We start from the raw sequence: 17,464 nt of genomic DNA on the forward strand, positions 1-17,464 counted from the left end.
TTCATAAGCTTTCTCATTTCAGTATTTTTTCTTAGATTCTAAGATGAACCCATTTCAATTCTAAAAATAACATTTAAAATAACGTACAAAAAATATGCATTTTGTTGTATCATATATATATATATATTTGTTTATGTCTTGAATATCTTGTAAATTTTTATTTTTTGCTTTGCAGCGCGAAAATTCAGTTATTCGAATATGTTTCATCGTATTATGTGACGTGTTGTATTTACAATTTATCCATGTTAAGTGAATTTTATGTTCACAGTTAACAAAAAGATAGTTGTTACATTAATGATTTGTAAACTTTGGATGATTATGAAAATTTAAGAAAAATTTGTTCTTTCTCTTATATATATATATATTAATATATATATTAAAATATGTATGTATGTAACTATATGAATACTATATACCTACATATATGTATACATAATATATACACATTTAAATATATATATAGGTATAATATATATACTTTTTATAAAGACGATGTAAAAAATATATATAATACAATATATTTAGTACAATAAAAAATGCTCCATTTAAATAACATTTATATATATGTATATAAATATATATATACATAAATTCATGAACACAAGATAAACAAAACGAAAGATCACAATATGAAAAGAAAATTCCGTGTGATTTTTACTTACAAATCGATATATTTATATTAATAATCGAATCTTGTTTGAATTGACAAACATATCAAAGTCGCGAAGCGTAGGAAACGTGTTTAGAAATTGCATGATCGAATTAATTTTTCGCATATACGTCGATTAAAGTTTATTGTTGTATAATCGTGAATTTTTGGCGCGCCGATTTGCAGCGAAGGCATCAAAATTCGTATCGTCCCGATATACCCGATGGTATTCCGAAATTGTCCCGGCTCAGACGGGACGCGAATCACGCGAATGATCGAGGGCGATCCAGCCGGGAAGTAGCCGCGAAAGTAGGTGACCCCTGGCAGAAATTGGAAAATCAATAGACGCGGCGTGGCGAGCCGACGAGATCGCGCTTGGAGGTTATGTCGCGCGTTGTATGTTACGACACCCGCGTTGCACGCAGACCGTCCGTACGTGCTATTTTCGTTGCGGCGAAAACTGTTTATTCTCGCTGGTGGTCGTAGGCGCCGCGCGTTACGCATTATAATGCATCTGAATGCGAAGGGGAGCCACGAGAGCGCCGTGAGATAGTAGACAAAAATGGGCAGGAAGAAGGCTCATGCATCGTCCAGGGGTAAACAACCGGGCCCGTCACCGCAACAGCGGCACATATCCGCGGCGAAGAGGAACGAGCTGAATGTCCTGTGCGAGAAACTCTTTCATCGTGAGTATTCCCGCACGTCAAATTCTTTCTCGACATCTCTCGGCACGTCAGAGATAAATTCTTGCATTTCCCACAAAAGCGATGACGTTTGTGGTAATGAATAAACGAATGGAAAGTTTAAAACTAGAAGAGATTGAATGAATATACGTGTCAAGAGTTTTTTAATATATATTTTTTATGATATTACACACTCTGCTTTCATATATCTGACTGTTGGAGTCTATTCTATAGCTATCGCTGAGAGAATTATTTGTTTTTACATGCTATTTTCGTGCGTTTGCAGTGAGCAGCAATCCAGCGTATGTGACGCAGTCATGGAACAACTACTTGGATATATCAGAAGTTCTGCTGAAGGTTAAACGTCTGGAGGAGATGAAGACGGAATCGTCCCAGCGATCCCAGGGGATTGGACAATTCATTAATTGGCTGACGGAGAATGGGGCGAGGGTGGACGGCTTGAGCATCGCCGAGTTTCCGGGATACGATCTGGGACTGAAGGCGGAGACCGACTTCGCTGAGAATCAATTGATCTTGGAGGTACCCAGAGCACTCATCTTCAGCACGTATACCGCAGCGTCGGAATTGACCGTTCTGCAAAATGATCCGCTGGTGCAGCACATGCCGCAAGTGGCACTGGCCATAGCGCTACTCATAGAGAGACACAAGGAGAACTCCAAGTGGAAGCCTTATCTCGATATGCTTCCGAGCAGTTATAATACAGTTTTGTACATGAAGACTAACGATATGATTGAATTGAAAGGCAGTCCCACGTTAGGTACGTAAAAATTTGTTTTTACAAACCTTATTTTACATTATTTTATCCAAAAGATGAGTTTACATTCATTCGTGCATCGGTCTATACTTGACAGACATGTAAAAGATAATATTAATCTCATACCAGTAATAGGTTTATATTGCAGTCTTTAGTATAGTCTGTAGTTCGTAATTTATAGTCCTTAGTTTTCATATTCTTTATTTTTATAGAGGCTGCATTGAAACAATGTCGAAACATCGCGAGGCAGTATTCCTACTTTAACAAAGTGTTTCAAAACACCAACAATGCCGTCTCAGCGATACTCAGAGATGTTTTCACTTACGAAAGATATTGGTAAGTAATTAGGGCGATTCAATTATAATAATTTTAAATAAGGGTAATCACGAATCGATCAAAACTTGTGAATAAAATTTACAATTTTATATATAAAATTTAACTCTTACAATATAGATATATATATAAACCTATAAATAAATACATCTTATTCTATGCGTGGAAGTTCAGCAAAATAGTTTAGCAGTTTTATATAGTAAAGATTCTCAGATGTGATTAAAAAATCTTGTTTAGAGAATAATTTAACTACGTATTTTAATTGCACTTTTATCGTAATTTTGTATCGGTTGATTGTAATTTAGAGAAGTACATATATACATACTATGGAACTGGTTTACTTTCTTCTCATTGTCAGTAAAATAACTCGACAAGTAACTTAACGATCAAAGTAGCTCTCTCTCTCTCTAAAGACATTCAATCAGCCTTCGAAGTATAACTCATCCTTGACTTTGATAAGTATATGCGAAAATACTGGCAGTTTTCTATTAGATTGGCGCAAAAGGTTTACACACGTCTCAATTAATCTTTTGTTTTAAATAATATATATGTTACGAAAATAAGATTAAAAATTTTTTTAATAGACAAACGATATAAAAAAATTCATGGTAATAATTTCGTTCAAAGTAAATATTACTATGAAATTAAAACGAAAAATTAAGTTTGTGGTTCAAGTTGTACTTAATAAACAAGGCTGATATACGAATCTTCTACACCGAACTAATAGACTAATCGTGCACGTGTGCCGGCAACGAGTTACTTCGCGTAATCGGGTATCGTCTCCCAACTATCATTTGCGTCTAACGAGTCGTTGTCCATATCGCTCTTGTCAAAATCCTCCACGGCCTCCTGCGTCTCGGTTCTCTCGGGCCTCTTGGTCGTCGACGTGGCGACGACGTTCACCATCACGGCGTTCAAGCTGCTGGAATTCGACAGCTTCCTCGCCGCCATAACCGGGCCCTGGAACACTGCGCGGGAGAACGTGTTTCTGTACGTGTATCTCTGCTTCTGCCGAATCCGGCACACGATGAAGATCGCCAGGAACACGACGATCGTCACGCCTAATATCGCACCGCTCGCTATTATGCTCGGCTTCACCTTCGACAGAGTTTTCTTTTCTTCTCCGTCATTCGTGTTGCTCACCGTTTCGCCATACACCGCCGTTTTTATATCGATAACGTTCGGCTCCTCCTTCACGATCTCTTCGACGTACCCGGCGTGGAATTCGGTGGAGTTGTCCGATCGTAGAGTCTTCTCCTCATCGATCACCACTACACTCGCGTTATCGTTGTCTACCGGAAGCTTCACTTTTAGTTCATGTTCGTTATTATCGATTTCAGTTTTGAACTGCCGCTGCACATCCTTTGCGAAAGGTAGAGAACCGAATGTTGTCAGCAAGTCGACGATCTGCAGCGTCCGACGAGAATTCTCCTGCTCATCGGTACGCTCATCGGCATTCAGCGTATCATTTTCTGGGTACGTCGTTTCTCCTGGCACGTTTCTGTCGCGCTCGACGAGATCCAACAGTCTCGACATCGACATGTTCTCCACGTTTTTGTCGAAGAACGGATTGTGTAAGTAGCTCATGATGTCTTTGAATTGATTTATCGTTTCTTCCGCCTCTTGCTTCGCGTATTCTTTTTCTGAGATCTTATCTTCGTTGAAATGTTTGTTAGAGTTGCTTGTGGGCGGGAGTGGTACGATCATTTCTCCGTTGTTCATATTGGAGGTTTCCAAAGTTTGATGGTTCTTCGGATTGGACATCCTCAGTCGCGACACTTCCGTCAAGTGGACCTTGCTGGAGCCCCTTTGACGCAGAGCAATCAGCTCCTCCACGCTCATGTTCCTCGACTTGAGAAGACGTTCCAGTCGCTTGCCGGCTGAACCGGACGCGAACAGCTCGAAGATCTCCGCTCGCGCCTCCGGTTCGATCTCGGAGATCACCTCCTCGTAGCGTCCCGTATCCCGATGATTCTCCAACGCGCGATCACGGGTTCTTTCTCCTGGCGATTGGGTTACCTGACGATACTCGGTCGAGTGATTCCTGTCATATGGTTCCTTTCTATCATCAGTCATCGGATTCGCGATTTCTTTCTTCTCAACCTGACCCACAACAGCGTCAGTTTCACTCGAGTGATCCTTTATCGTACTTTGTTTTCCGTCTTGAAGCATCTTCGGGGCATCATTCTGATACTCGGCATCGACGAACGTGTTGTAATCCTCCGCGGTAGGCACGCCGATAGGAACTGATTGACCGTTATCCCGCGCCGTTTTTCTATCATTATTACCGCCGATGTCGTCATCCTGATTGTTCTCACGACCTTCCGCCGGCTTGGTCCGCTCCGTGGGATTGAGAATCTGCTCGATGCTCAAAGTGGACTCGGTGTCGCGAGGAAGCGCTTGCTGCGAGTCGATCCTCTCGCTCGGCGGGCTCGACCAAACCGGCGCCGCCTGACTCTTTCCCTTCTTGAAATCCGTGAAGTCCGAGAACTCCATGATCTCGTCCTCGTCGAGACTCTCGAGCCTCGTCGCGCGGTCGCTCGTCGATTCCGCGTTGCCGTCGTCGTTCAGAAAGTACTCCGCGGAATTCACCGCGATCGGCGGCGGCGATGTCGACGTGGTGATGGTCGAGAGTGTCAGGGGGGTCGTGGGAGCCCTCAGCCACGGGGAATCGTGCGCGGATTGCGTCATCTTCTCGGCATCTTCCGATTCTTCGCGACTCTTGTCGTTCGCGGAAATCTCGAGACTCTTGGTTTCATCCGTGACGGCCGTCATCTGGGATACCGAGCTCTCCGGGATCGTATCCGAAGTCGTGATTTTTATCGTGGTACTTTCGAACGTCGCGGACGATTGCGTGGAGCCCCAGGGTGGTGTTACCGTCGCGGCGAGTTTCATCAGCGAGTCGGACATCACCCTCGACATCTCCTCGATGTATTCGTCGGATTCGTCGGTGATTCTCGATTTCAGGGCGTTGATGACGTCGGCCTTTCCCTTCAGGAGATCGCTCAGGGTCAGATTTTTACGCTGCAATATCTCCGACAGGCTCGAACCCTCCTCCTGCTGCATCTTTAGAAGAGACTTTAACTCGAGCGCTTTCTCTCGCTCTTGGTCGGACGATTCCGTCGGGAGAGTCTCGTCAACCTTTGGCGATTGCCGAGGGGAATTTCTCGACTCCTCGTCCCCGTCGTCAGAGGATGCCTCGTTCGCCAGAGCGAACTCGTAATTCTGCGGTGGTCGCCTCTTTCTCGGGCGAGGCCTCAGGTACTCCTCGTCGCTGAACTCCTGCTCGTACTCATTGGGACGTGCCTGGAAAGCCTCGCGATACCTCCAGGTAACTTCCCGATCGTTCAACGAACCGTCGACGACGTTACGACCGCGTTTCCCGTCGTTGCTCGCCGCGCCGTCGATCGTTTCCTCGTAGAACGTCGGACCCTGCAGATTCTTCAACGGACGACGTCTCTTGCGCGGATGATCTTCATCGGGATTCTCGTAGTCCCGACCTCGGTACGTGGCTTCGTGGTCGTAGGCGTCCGGAGGCGGAAATCGTCTGCCCGGACTCCCTCGAGGACGATTCGGTTGATCGATCGCGTAATGATACTTGAACGGTCGGCGACTCGTCTCCGGTACGTCCTCCTGCTCAGCATCCTCGACCTCGTCCCTCGTGTAGGACCGGTAATGAGAGAACGGTAGCAGAGGTACGGAGTCGCCATCGCGCCACTTCGGCTCGAGAGCCTCGCCGTTGCTTCTCCATTTGCCTACAGGAGACTCGCTCGATCGCTCGCGATTTTCCGCAGTACTCTGCGGCACTTCCGCGTCGTCGAATTGCCCACGTGGTTCCGTCTGAAAGAATAAACAATTTCTTAAAATCCAATAACTTTTAAAGAATCTTAATTAAATGCGTCTAAACATCTTGCGCAAATTGTGCGAAACATGGTCGAGAAAATATTTTAATATTGAAATGCGCTTTTACGATATCATCTAGTCAAGATTATTATTTTATTTTTTGATCTTAGTAATTTTAAGTAATTTTAAATATTCCGCAGAGCAAATATTGTTTCCTATTTCGGAACAAGTTTCCTGATAATAATGTTTAACGATCACGTTTGAGAAATCAATTTGTTTCTTCATGAATGTTATGGGAACAAATTAGCTGGGATATTTACCACTTATTGAAATTACACGCAAGGATAAAATTAAACTTTGGCAAATTGCGATTCGTCATAAGTCACGCGGGAAATCGTTGTTAAACGAGGCATACGATTGTGAGCGACGGTAAAGGCCAACGACCATAACGATAGAAAGTATTGAGGTGTTTGTAACGCATTACAAATATCTACACGGAACGTTTACATAAATGGCGTACCGATTTTCCACCGGAAAGATTATATTTTTTAATCGAATCACGCGCTCGCGCAGCTTGTACTAACATTTAGAGTCCACTCGGACGATCGGAGGAAGAGTCAACTTTCAATGATTTACTCGCGTCCTCGATGTGCCGTTCGCGAAAGTTTCTAGATTAAAAGGACGTCCGCCGACCGTTAGTTTCGGGATACTTTTTACGTTTGCCATAAATTTCGTTGAAAAACCGTGTTTCGCGAGCTGACAGCGCGCCGCGGAAGCACGCGTCGCGAGCACTGGATCTTGCGCATCGTATCTCCCGATTATTCGTCAGGATCTTCTTCACGCTGAAAGGAGATTTGGCGATTTCTCGCTTTTACTTTCGCAAGCCGGACGCGCGCGCGTGAGAATGTGCGAAATAGAGAGCCGCGCGCGCGATTCTTCACTCGAAGATGCTTTTTCCGTCCTCGTTTCGCAGAGACAATCTTGTTGCAGCCAAATTAATTCGCCATTGAAATTGTTGTACAGCAATTTGGATTATTATTTGCTTACAATGGGTAAAATAATTGACGTATGAATTTTAATTGACACACTTGCTCATTAATATATATTTTCTTATTTAATATATTTATAATTATATTAGAGATCTAATAAATTAAGATTATTCCGCACAATGGTATCTCCTCATTATCGAAATGTTCCATTACGCTATTAAAGTATCCGTGCATTAGACGAAAACGGATCGAATATAGGCGAGCAATCATTGTGGGGTTTCATAAGCGCGGGCGTTAGCTCAATCGCCTCATTAGCGTTATATTAAAACATTTCGTAACTTCATTAATACAAAGTTCCGTGCTTTCGCGGATGATTTTCACTTCGCTTTCTCGCCGCAAAAAAAAATCACGCGCGCGCGTACCCATTTTCCACGGTCCATTCTCGTATATTCGCGAACCACGTGGGAAATTATTCGCAATTACTCTCTCGTGAGTGACGGAACTCGCGGGGGAGTAATTTAACGCGACGCTCCGTTGCATTTCGCTCGCGAGCCGACGATCGCTTCGGATTTTCGGATTTGTCACAAACTTCTTTTTTAGCGCTGGCGCTCCAGCGTGTATCACGCGAATCTATATTTTTACCTTCCATAATGTGAGCTGTTAAATTTATAATTGTACGTTTTCTCCAATTCTAAAGAGAGAATTTGCCCCGAGCAAGCGCTTTTTACTATTAAACGAGCATTTTCCGTTTCTCTCTCTCTTTCTATCGCGAAGGCCGGATTTCATGCTGGATTTGGTTCTTCACGTCCTCGCCTTCGGCTCCGAGATCAGGGATACGGCGAAATACGCGACAAAACGCTCGTAAAGTCTCGAACTTTCCGCGCGCGGTACCAGCTTTCTCTTTCTCTCACGGTTTACGCGCGAGTTTTCTCGTCGCAGCGCATCGATCTCGCGGTCATCAGACGCATCGACGAAAAATTCCGGGAGGAAAAGCGCCCCGGCAGAAAGTGATCTCGGAGCCAATTTCGCGGAATACAACTGTAGTTATGGAGAGATACAAGCGGATTTACAAGGCTGCTCGGAAATCGTGCACTTTCCCCGAAGTTATAAACGGTAGAAGAATGAGGCCTGATGTTGAGGTGTCGGTAATTTTCGTACGCACGGGGGATCGGAAACTAGTTTCAGCGATTTACGCTTCATCGAATCTTATACTTGCAAAGATTTTAATGTTTAAAGGGAAAGATACGTGATATAAAAGATGGAAAAACTCGCTTTAAATTCGCCAATTCGCATTGTTGAAAAATCAAGCAAAAGAAAAAAATATGTCAGGTAGAATTAATTTAGGACTAATTTACATATAGCAGAGTAGCTTATCAAAAGCTTTGTGAAAAATAAAATTATGGCAAATAATGTCTAATATAGTCTATAAAGTACAATGAAACTATTTTATTAAAATTTTCCCAACTATTTATAAAAACTGTAATGTTTTTACAAAGCGCGTTCTGTCGAATTTGCATTTCTAATTTGTAATACACGCGAAGACGCGAATTAAAAAGGTTCGTAACACCGTACGCTTAACTTGAATCGCTCAAGTTTAACGACGCCTAACGAACGTAATTACGGCGGAACTTGGTTGAACCTGTCACCAGCGAACGTCACGATTATTTCGCAATCGGGACATGCGTCCATATACGTATATTCGTGCTCGGCTTAGAATCATTCGGGAGATACCGCGTGACGAATGTCAGTAGAAATGTCACAGAACTTCGCAACCTACCAGTTTTTGCGAAAAATCACGACCGGTTAAAAGCGTCAGTCGTATGACTTTCGGCTCTGCGGCCGGATAAAACGGTCGTTCACCCCTTCGCGTCTGAATCGTTACTCCAGAAAGTTCGCGCTAAAATTGGTGAAATCCCCAAAAAATTCGCGCTAAAATTGGCGGAATCCTCAACCCGTGAAAATCAATTACTTTCAAATGTGATAAAAATCGTTCTCGGAATCGTTCTTGAAAATTACATAAAAAAATTTTCATTTTATAATTAATATTGCATGCGCAATGTTTATTATAAAATAAAAAATGTTTTATGTAATTTTCAAGAACGATTCCGAGAACGATTTTTATCACATTTGAAAGTAATTGATTTTCACGGGTTGAGAATTAAATTAAATTTATTGTAAAATAAGTCTTTTGGCTAAATTTTTCGATAATACTTCTATTTAAATTTTCGAAAAATTAACCTTTTGGCTAATTTTTCGATGAATTTTTTCGAATTCTCGATTTACGATCGGATGAGAGATTTCTATGCACGTGACATCTCGTTTACTCGAAGGAATGTCACACTTTCGTCGCAGTGCTCATCCGGGCAAGAACGATGCTTTTCTCGCGGTTACCTGGTACTCATAGCCGCCGTTTCGTCCCGCAGCTTCCGGCTTCCTCGCGGGATCACCGTGGACCAGAACGTCGCGCGAGATGTCACACGCGAATGCGATGAGCGCGAGCACGGGGAAGACCTTCTGCATAGTTACAGGGCGATCAGGAATTTCAATGCCCGGTCCTCGCGACACCGCGATCCCCTTCCGCCTGTATGACACCTTGTCTCGTCGCTCTTCGCGATGAGGTGCACGTAAATCACTATTGCGCACAGAATAACGAAGATCGCGTTCTTTCGATTGCACAAACTTAAGATCCTCTCAAGAACCATGCATCAGGCAAACGCGCACTGAATTTCTAATCCGTCGAATCAATTGAGAGATCGCACAGAAATAGTCAATTACAGAACGATCTCGTAATTAACTTTTCGTAATTATTTTCGCGTAGGTAATTACTAAGGTAATTACTAATCAGTCCGGTGTATCAAGCTTGCACCGACGTTTCTAATCCATCGTGTAGCACTCGTGTTTACCAACGTTATGCGATTCTAACGAAACAAACTTGGAGAAATATTGTCCCGCTCGTAACTTTCCTCTTTGCACCTTCTTTTCCTTTTTCGCTTCGTCAGTTTTTCTTTTATTCCCGCGTCGGTGGAGCTTCCTCTCGGTTACCGCGTGGAGAGAACATCGCGATCGGCGGACGCCGAGTTCTCCATTTTCGATCCCGCGAGAAAGAGAGCCGTCTCTCGCGTGTCTCTCGGCTCGGGTGTAAAACTTTCGCGGGCTCAGACCGCTCGTCTGCGTCCTCGGCAAATCGCCCCTGCGAACTGACGTCGCTTTTCTCCGCGCGCGCTCCTAAGTAAGCCGGTGAAACTCGAGAGGAGTAAAAGAGTCTTCCACCGCGAGTCTCCTCTACCGGCTGGCTATACTCGCGATCGTCCGCTCTCGAGGCTCGGGATGTTCCTCGTATAGCTGAGTTCCTCGCGGCACGGAGAGATGAATTCCGGTAATCGCCGGACCGCAAGCCGAGCGATTCGATCGGTTAATATCCGCGATCGGCCGAGGAAGCGCCGAGCGCTCGCTATCCTAAATTGGGAAGCGCGTTATTGCAGCGTCGAGCGTCGCGAAAAAGGAAAAAGATGACGTTGGAGAAAGTTCAGCACTATTCCGGCGAATATTCAACCGGGAGTATCAAATGATCGAGCGTTAAAATGGAATATTACAAGCACCATCGCGAAGGTTGCATTTTTTTCTGACGATACGCAAACTTGCTACGGAAACCTGATATGGAACATTCAATACGTGTCTTATAGGCAATAATTGCGAGAGGAGAAAAATGCTATCGTTAAAATTATGACGCAAGGATATGTGTATATGATTAAATAACCGCTATAGGTATATAAAGAAATGTAATTGCGTGTTATGTGGCCGTTAAGAATCGATAGACTGCAGTTAATTTACTTGCCGATGTCTCAATTATTGGTTTTACTTATCGCGATTGACTGGGCTGACTGCTGAGACTTCGCGCGATCACGTGGGAAAGAAGGAGGAAGTCGTTAAGTACTTCGAAGCGAGAACTCTGTTAATGCAAATGCCGCGTGCGTATATCTGTCACCGTGAGCCTTCGATTGCGATAAAACTTGCGGGATTTCATACGACTCTTCGCGTATATATCTCCGCGATACTTAGACGCGTAGCAATAAACTACGCGAGTTGCAGGTATTAATTTTATATGATAACGTGCACGCGCTGCGTTTATTTTGTCAGTCGCTATTGAATCCACGTTATTTTGCATCGTTACATGTAAGGTTGAAGGGCATTTCCCGTACGGTCGGAGAAGTGAGGCAAAATAAGGTATCGCGTTTTGCCAGCGTATATTTAACAAATATTGCAGCGTTTACAAATTACGATCAGCAAATGTGAGCACAAAGTAGAGAAGTGTGTCGATCGTTTGCAACAACGGGCTATGCAAACTATTCTTTTACGCGTAATTTACGTAGACAATACTTATAATAGCCGTGATTTCTCCTCCTTTCTCCTCCTTTAAAATGATACGTCTTGCCAGCAAAATTTGTGATAATTTCCCGAGAATTATGATATTATCCTACTTTTTTAAGAAACCTTTAATATTGGCAAAAGTTCAGCGTTTGAGTTGGTGACATTTATCATTTTCCCTTTGTGTATTCATCTCTCTTATTCAGTCTACCGTCTATTTTTCCGTCTTTGTACTTTCACGAATTTAAAACGGCGAATTATTAAAAAGTAACAAACAACACTTCTCTTTCTCATAACTCTTGCGGGTTACTGTTACGCGGGAAGAATCTAGTTGGTCGCGACCAGCAACGAAATCTTGTTGTTTCTCGAAAGAACTTGCGTGTGAATCCGTTATTTCTCGCGGAAAGTTTGTATCAATTATCGCATTATGCAGCTAGTTATAACACGCAGATAGAGATATAGTTGCGCGGTTAACACGTAACGCGACCGAATAGAATTAACGAGGTTTTCCCCGGTGGTGGATGTGAGCGGCTGTCGCGGGCTCGACGCTAATGAACCGCGGTGAAGCGACGACGTCGTAATGACAATGACGAGAGGACAAGGATAATGACGATGCGGTTCTTTCGCAATTCGCCGTGGTGCAGATAGACACCGGAGCCGACTGCATTGTCTTAACTTTTTAAGAATTTGCCTTAGATAATCTATAACGCTGAATATAGAATTTGACATACAATTTCATAGGTCTCTCTTTTGGAACCTTTCAAGTCCCATAACACAAAATGTCAACTACAGTTGAGAAATATAATTAACAAGTTAAGCTTTATTGCTCGTGCAATGATCTTTATTTTAAATGAAGACTCGGTACTCGATATTTAGGAAATGAGCTTCAGTTTGTAAATCGCTTGATATATGGGCTTCACTAATAGCACACCGTGGATGGATGCACTGGATGCACACTCGAGCGCACGTGGGAAGGTCACGCGATGAATCGGAGATCGTGAGATTTCTTCTCTATGTACACTTTCTACGCGATAAGCGAGCGTGCCGTGTGCCGTGCCGCGGCGAAGGGCCGCGGTCGATCGGCCGACCGGTCTTGGACACGCTGGAAATAATAGCGATCGCCTTAGCTTACCGTGCGTAATGAAATTCCGTGTTCTCGTAACCCACAAGGATGATACTAGCGCGTAAACACCGGCGATACTTTCCAATTTAACGTGTCGATATAAGAAAATATAACACTTTGCATTTGCATATCCAAACTCTTCGTTCAATTTCTCGGCAAAATTAATAGTCCGGAGCTTGTCCTGGAGAGGCGTTTAAGAAAATGTAGGAAATGTTATATTTCAGATATAGGTTACTTGTATTTTTTAGTTAGATATTCAGTTTCCAGTGACCTAGTTTATATTCCAATGGATTCTTTTTCTATTGATATGTAAATGCTATCGCAGACGTTGTATGCAAGTACGTTGATTAATGACTGCTGCAAAAACGCTGTGTTGGCAGTTCAAGATTTCTAACGCGGGAATTCTGTTCCCGCAATGTTCCTGTCCCGGTTAACTATATTACCCGTCATTATAGAGACTTTGCTCGTATTATTACATATATATTTATGCGCTCGTCAATTTCGCCTTATGAAAACTTGAGCAATATTTGAGCAATCTTTTCTGTACGCATCGATATGTTAATCTTTATACAGCATTGACGTAGTCGTGCTCCACTAGCTCAGACATCAACTTATTAGCAGCTGATTTAAGTTAATTATATTAACAATACGAATACGTCATCCCCCTACAAGTATAAATAGGATTCTTATGAAAGATCTTTACGCATACATATAATATTTTCAATATATATAAAATATATAGCGTCGCTTTGAAATATTTCAAAGTTATCGTACTAATAAACACCAAGTGAATGATACAGAAAGTTTGTCTGTTCAGTAAGTACGAAAAAAAAGCGTCAGAAAATGCTAGAAACATTGCGCGCGATATGGATCGCGTTCACCGGTCTTACCGGTGCGTTATTGTTAATGATACAGTTACCAGCGTGACGTTGGTGAACGCTGTCGCGCGGAGCCCGCGAAAGATACGCGTGATCGCTTTCGCAGCATGCGGCGAACACGCACACGCACGCACGCTCGCTCGCATGCAAATGGAGCGTTGTCGAGGAAACAGCGACGGGACGGGCCTTTCCTCCGTGTGCAAGAATATTAGAGAACGCGCGCTTCGCTACTCTCGACGATATCCCTCGCCTCGCGTATAAGTATCTCGATCCGCGAGAGCTCAGGAAACTCGTAAAGAGTTGCCGCGTTGCTTCGCGCACTTTCACACGGATCCGAACTTTCATGACAAATCCGGTCTAACGCATCTCGATTAACGTCTCGAAGGTGTTGAAGAACGAAACGTTCTTCACGACGCACGGTTTACATCGATAATTATTTTTAAGCGAGGACTTTGGAAGCGAAAGCGTTCCTCTGTGCAGATCTTCAACGGATCGACTATCTATTATCGCCTCGATTATTTCTGCATTGTTATGATTTCGTGTAGGAGAAAAAAAATGTATGTGTAAAACGAAACTTCGCGCTAAACTGCGATCTCGTTGCAACATCGAATTATGAAGCGTGTCAAAAGCGAAATCTCACGGTTTCATCAAATTCTTTTTCGAAAATTTCATTTTCTGCGCGCTCGCGCCTCGCGCCCCGATGCACGAGTGCGCGTGCTATCATTGCTTTTAACGCACGAGTAATCTTCGTGCAATTTCTTATTGCATGTAAGACACGCTTCGTGCGACTCCCACAAGTTACACGAATTTATAAACTCGAATGCCGATAAATGCAACGAACTGTCAACGGACCGTGAAATGTTATTCTCTTTATCGTAAGAAGTGAGCCGGCATTTGTGGCATATTGTGGCGGAGGATGCCTGATAATTATTACGAAGAAAGCTTGCTTTTTCGCTAAAATTTTATTTCTATTATTACGACACGATTGTTCTGTGTCTATTGATTATTCGCTCGCAATTTTTTCGCGCGCGGCGTAATAGATTACAGCGGTTTGCCAAGTAATGACGTATTATTTTGCGGTATTGCATATAGAAACCTGTTCTTGCGAACCTAGCTCTCAATCGGATCTAAATATTTCGCACAGGGTCATTGACTTTTTCGCGAATCAATCTCGTTCTCCTTTGCTAGACAATCTATATTTTCAAGATAGAGTTCGAGACAAAATACGTAGAACTGTGCAAATTGAATTCTCTTCTGAATTAAAGAGAGACTTTTTCCATTATTTAAACCTATATTTAAGAAAAAATACGTGAGTTTATATGAAAAAATAACAGAACTATGCTATGAAAAATTTAAATTACGTCAATTGTACAAAAATTATAATGTATATATATCACAAAGTTTTTTACAGCCAGTCGACGCAATTATAACTTTTTGTAGGATAGTTCTGATTACTTTTTAATACGGATTCAAGACGATTGGAAAAGTGCTATCCAGTTTTCTTCCGAAATTTAAATTGTTTAAAATGTTGAACAACAAGAGCCGTATATAGAAGTAGGTCGTATCCTCGGTGGACATTGAAGCGTCATTAGCTCGAAACGGTTTACTGGAATTAATTTGTTCTACACGAGGAAGAGCTCGATCACGCAACCGGCACAGTGGACGACGGTGTAGGCGCTTTATTATATGCACATGGCGATGAAATCCCGCTTGAACGAGAGTAACACGCGATCGTCTTCCTCGTGGAGAACGCGCGACGATGAGAAGCGTGCGTTTCTCCAGACAGAGAAAGAGAGAGAGAGAGAAAATCCGCTTTGTCGGAATTGCGGTAATGAATCCTCTTGTATGTTCATTTCCGGAATTCTGGGTCAAGTTCTTGTGTGTCCAAAAAGCAGCCGTCTGCCCGCGGCGAGTTAACAATTGCTCTTCCTCAATTTCGCCCCGAAAGCGAAAGCGCTTCACGCTCCGGAGATTGACGCGAGTATACGTACGCATTCGTCGTAACGGTGACTTTTGATAGCCGGATTTCACTCCTCGAGTCCGAGGGAATCCGAGCGGTTCTCAGCTCAGATTATTTTCATTAGCGAAAGATCTGGGATGCCGAACGTAAAGAATCTTAATATAGGGATGGGTGTAATAAAGATGCTGGTAATAACGTCGAATGAATTTTTCAGCTGGGCAGTTTCCACGGTGATGACGAGGCAGAATCTGATCCCGAGTCCGGATGGTTCGCGCATGATACACGCTTTAATACCGATGTGGGACATGTGCAATCACGAGAACGGAAGGGTAAGTTATGGAGATAATGAGCCCAGCGCGGACGAGCAATGCATTTTCTGTCATTATTACAGATTACGACGGACTTCAACGCGACCTCGGATCGCTGCGAATGTTACGCGTTGAGGGACTTCAAGAAAGGGGAGCAAGTATTCATAAGTTACGGCCCGAGGACGAACTCCGATTTCTTCGTGCATTCGGGCTTCGTCTGCATGGATAACGAACAAGTATGTACATTTATTTATTTAAAAGATAACGTTGGTCTCTTACTAAAAAGTTTAATGTTGAACGTGAAAAACGGTGAAGGCAACTGAAGTTCGATTATATATCTTTGCTAAAGAGAGATCAACATCGACCTTAAGAAATATGTAGTAAAAAAAAAAACAAATTTCACAATGCTAATTTCTCTTCGTTTACAAAGATATCTTGCAATTTACAGGATGGCTTTAAGCTTCGTCTTGGTATCAGCAAAGCGGATTCACTTCAGAAGGAGCGGATAGAACTGTTGAGCAAACTGGATTTGCCGTCAGTTGGAGAATTTTTACTAAAACCGGGTACGGAACCCATCTCCGATACTCTATTAGCCTTCTTGCGAGTGTTCAGTATGCGAAAAGCCGAGCTCACGCATTGGTTACGCTCGGATAAGGTCTTCGACCTGAAGCACGTGGACTGTGCGTTGGAGACGGTCGTCGAGGAGAATGTCAGAAAATTTTTGCTGACCAGGCTGCAGCTTTTAATCGCTAATTATCCGACAACACTGAAGGTGAAAGTGAAACCTGATGTTACGCCGTCTGCCTATATTCTGCCTTCTCTATATCAATCGATCGGTTAATCAACACGAATATTTCCTTTCTTTTTGCAGGATGATGTAGAGTTACTGGAGACCACGTTGCCACAGATGAAAAGGATGACAGTTCAACTAAGGGTCACGGAAAAGAGAATTCTTTCGGGCGCGCTCGAATACGTGGAGCAATGGATAAAGGCTTGAAACGATCGGCTGTGGTTTAGGCGAGGGTATCGAACACGTACTTGTACTTACGACTAAAAAGCATCTCGAGAGAAACCAACTTTATTTTTACAATATTTCCGAACGACGATTTCAAATATAAAAGTAAAATATATGTATAAAAGTGGACGAATTATATGTAATAAAGCGTACATTTATCGTCTGTTAAATATGCAAACTCTTCATGATGTGTGCGCATGTAATAATTATAGGAAAAATACGTATTGTGTAAAATATACTGAGAATTATATGAATGGTCGACGATTATATATATGTATGCCTACCTGATATATATAATGTAATTGTATAATAAAGATTAATCTGGCTATGAGAGTTAACGAGGTTATTTTTGCGTAATAAATCAATTTATTTAAATCTTACATTTGTTCGAACGTTTCGGCTCCGCATGCCCATTGCCACTACATGTTTTTAGTCATTTTATATTTTTATAATTTTCAATTTAGATTTCTTCTTACATTTATATTTTACATACTTGTACTCATTTACTTACTTATTTTCCTTTTTCACCGTTGTGTTATTTGA

At 42.7% G+C, this 17,464-nt stretch overlaps 2 protein-coding genes across 2 annotated transcripts; one reads left to right on the plus strand and one right to left on the minus strand.

The window, feature by feature from the left end:
* The first annotated feature begins 831 nt into the window (after nt 1-831).
* On the plus strand, nt 832-17,254 carry Setd3 (SET domain containing 3). The gene is made up of 7 exons (XM_071788208.1): nt 832-1,335; nt 1,619-2,110; nt 2,320-2,443; nt 15,813-15,927; nt 15,990-16,142; nt 16,355-16,678; nt 16,778-17,254. Exons 1-7 carry the CDS (start codon nt 1,212-1,214, stop codon nt 16,901-16,903), a joined length of 1,458 nt encoding a protein of 485 aa, XP_071644309.1. The 5' UTR covers nt 832-1,211; the 3' UTR covers nt 16,904-17,254.
* Nucleotides 2,450-10,720, minus strand: LOC139819057 (uncharacterized). The gene is made up of 2 exons (XM_071788202.1): nt 9,664-10,720; nt 2,450-6,280 (listed from the first exon to the last, which is right to left on the minus strand). Exons 1-2 carry the CDS (start codon nt 9,790-9,792, stop codon nt 3,197-3,199), a joined length of 3,213 nt encoding a protein of 1,070 aa, XP_071644303.1. The 5' UTR covers nt 9,793-10,720; the 3' UTR covers nt 2,450-3,196.
* Nucleotides 17,255-17,464: the final 210 nt, after the last annotated feature.

Source organism: Temnothorax longispinosus, chromosome 9 (assembly GCF_030848805.1).
Source record: "Temnothorax longispinosus isolate EJ_2023e chromosome 9, Tlon_JGU_v1, whole genome shotgun sequence".
NCBI lineage: Eukaryota > Metazoa > Arthropoda > Insecta > Hymenoptera > Formicidae > Temnothorax > Temnothorax longispinosus.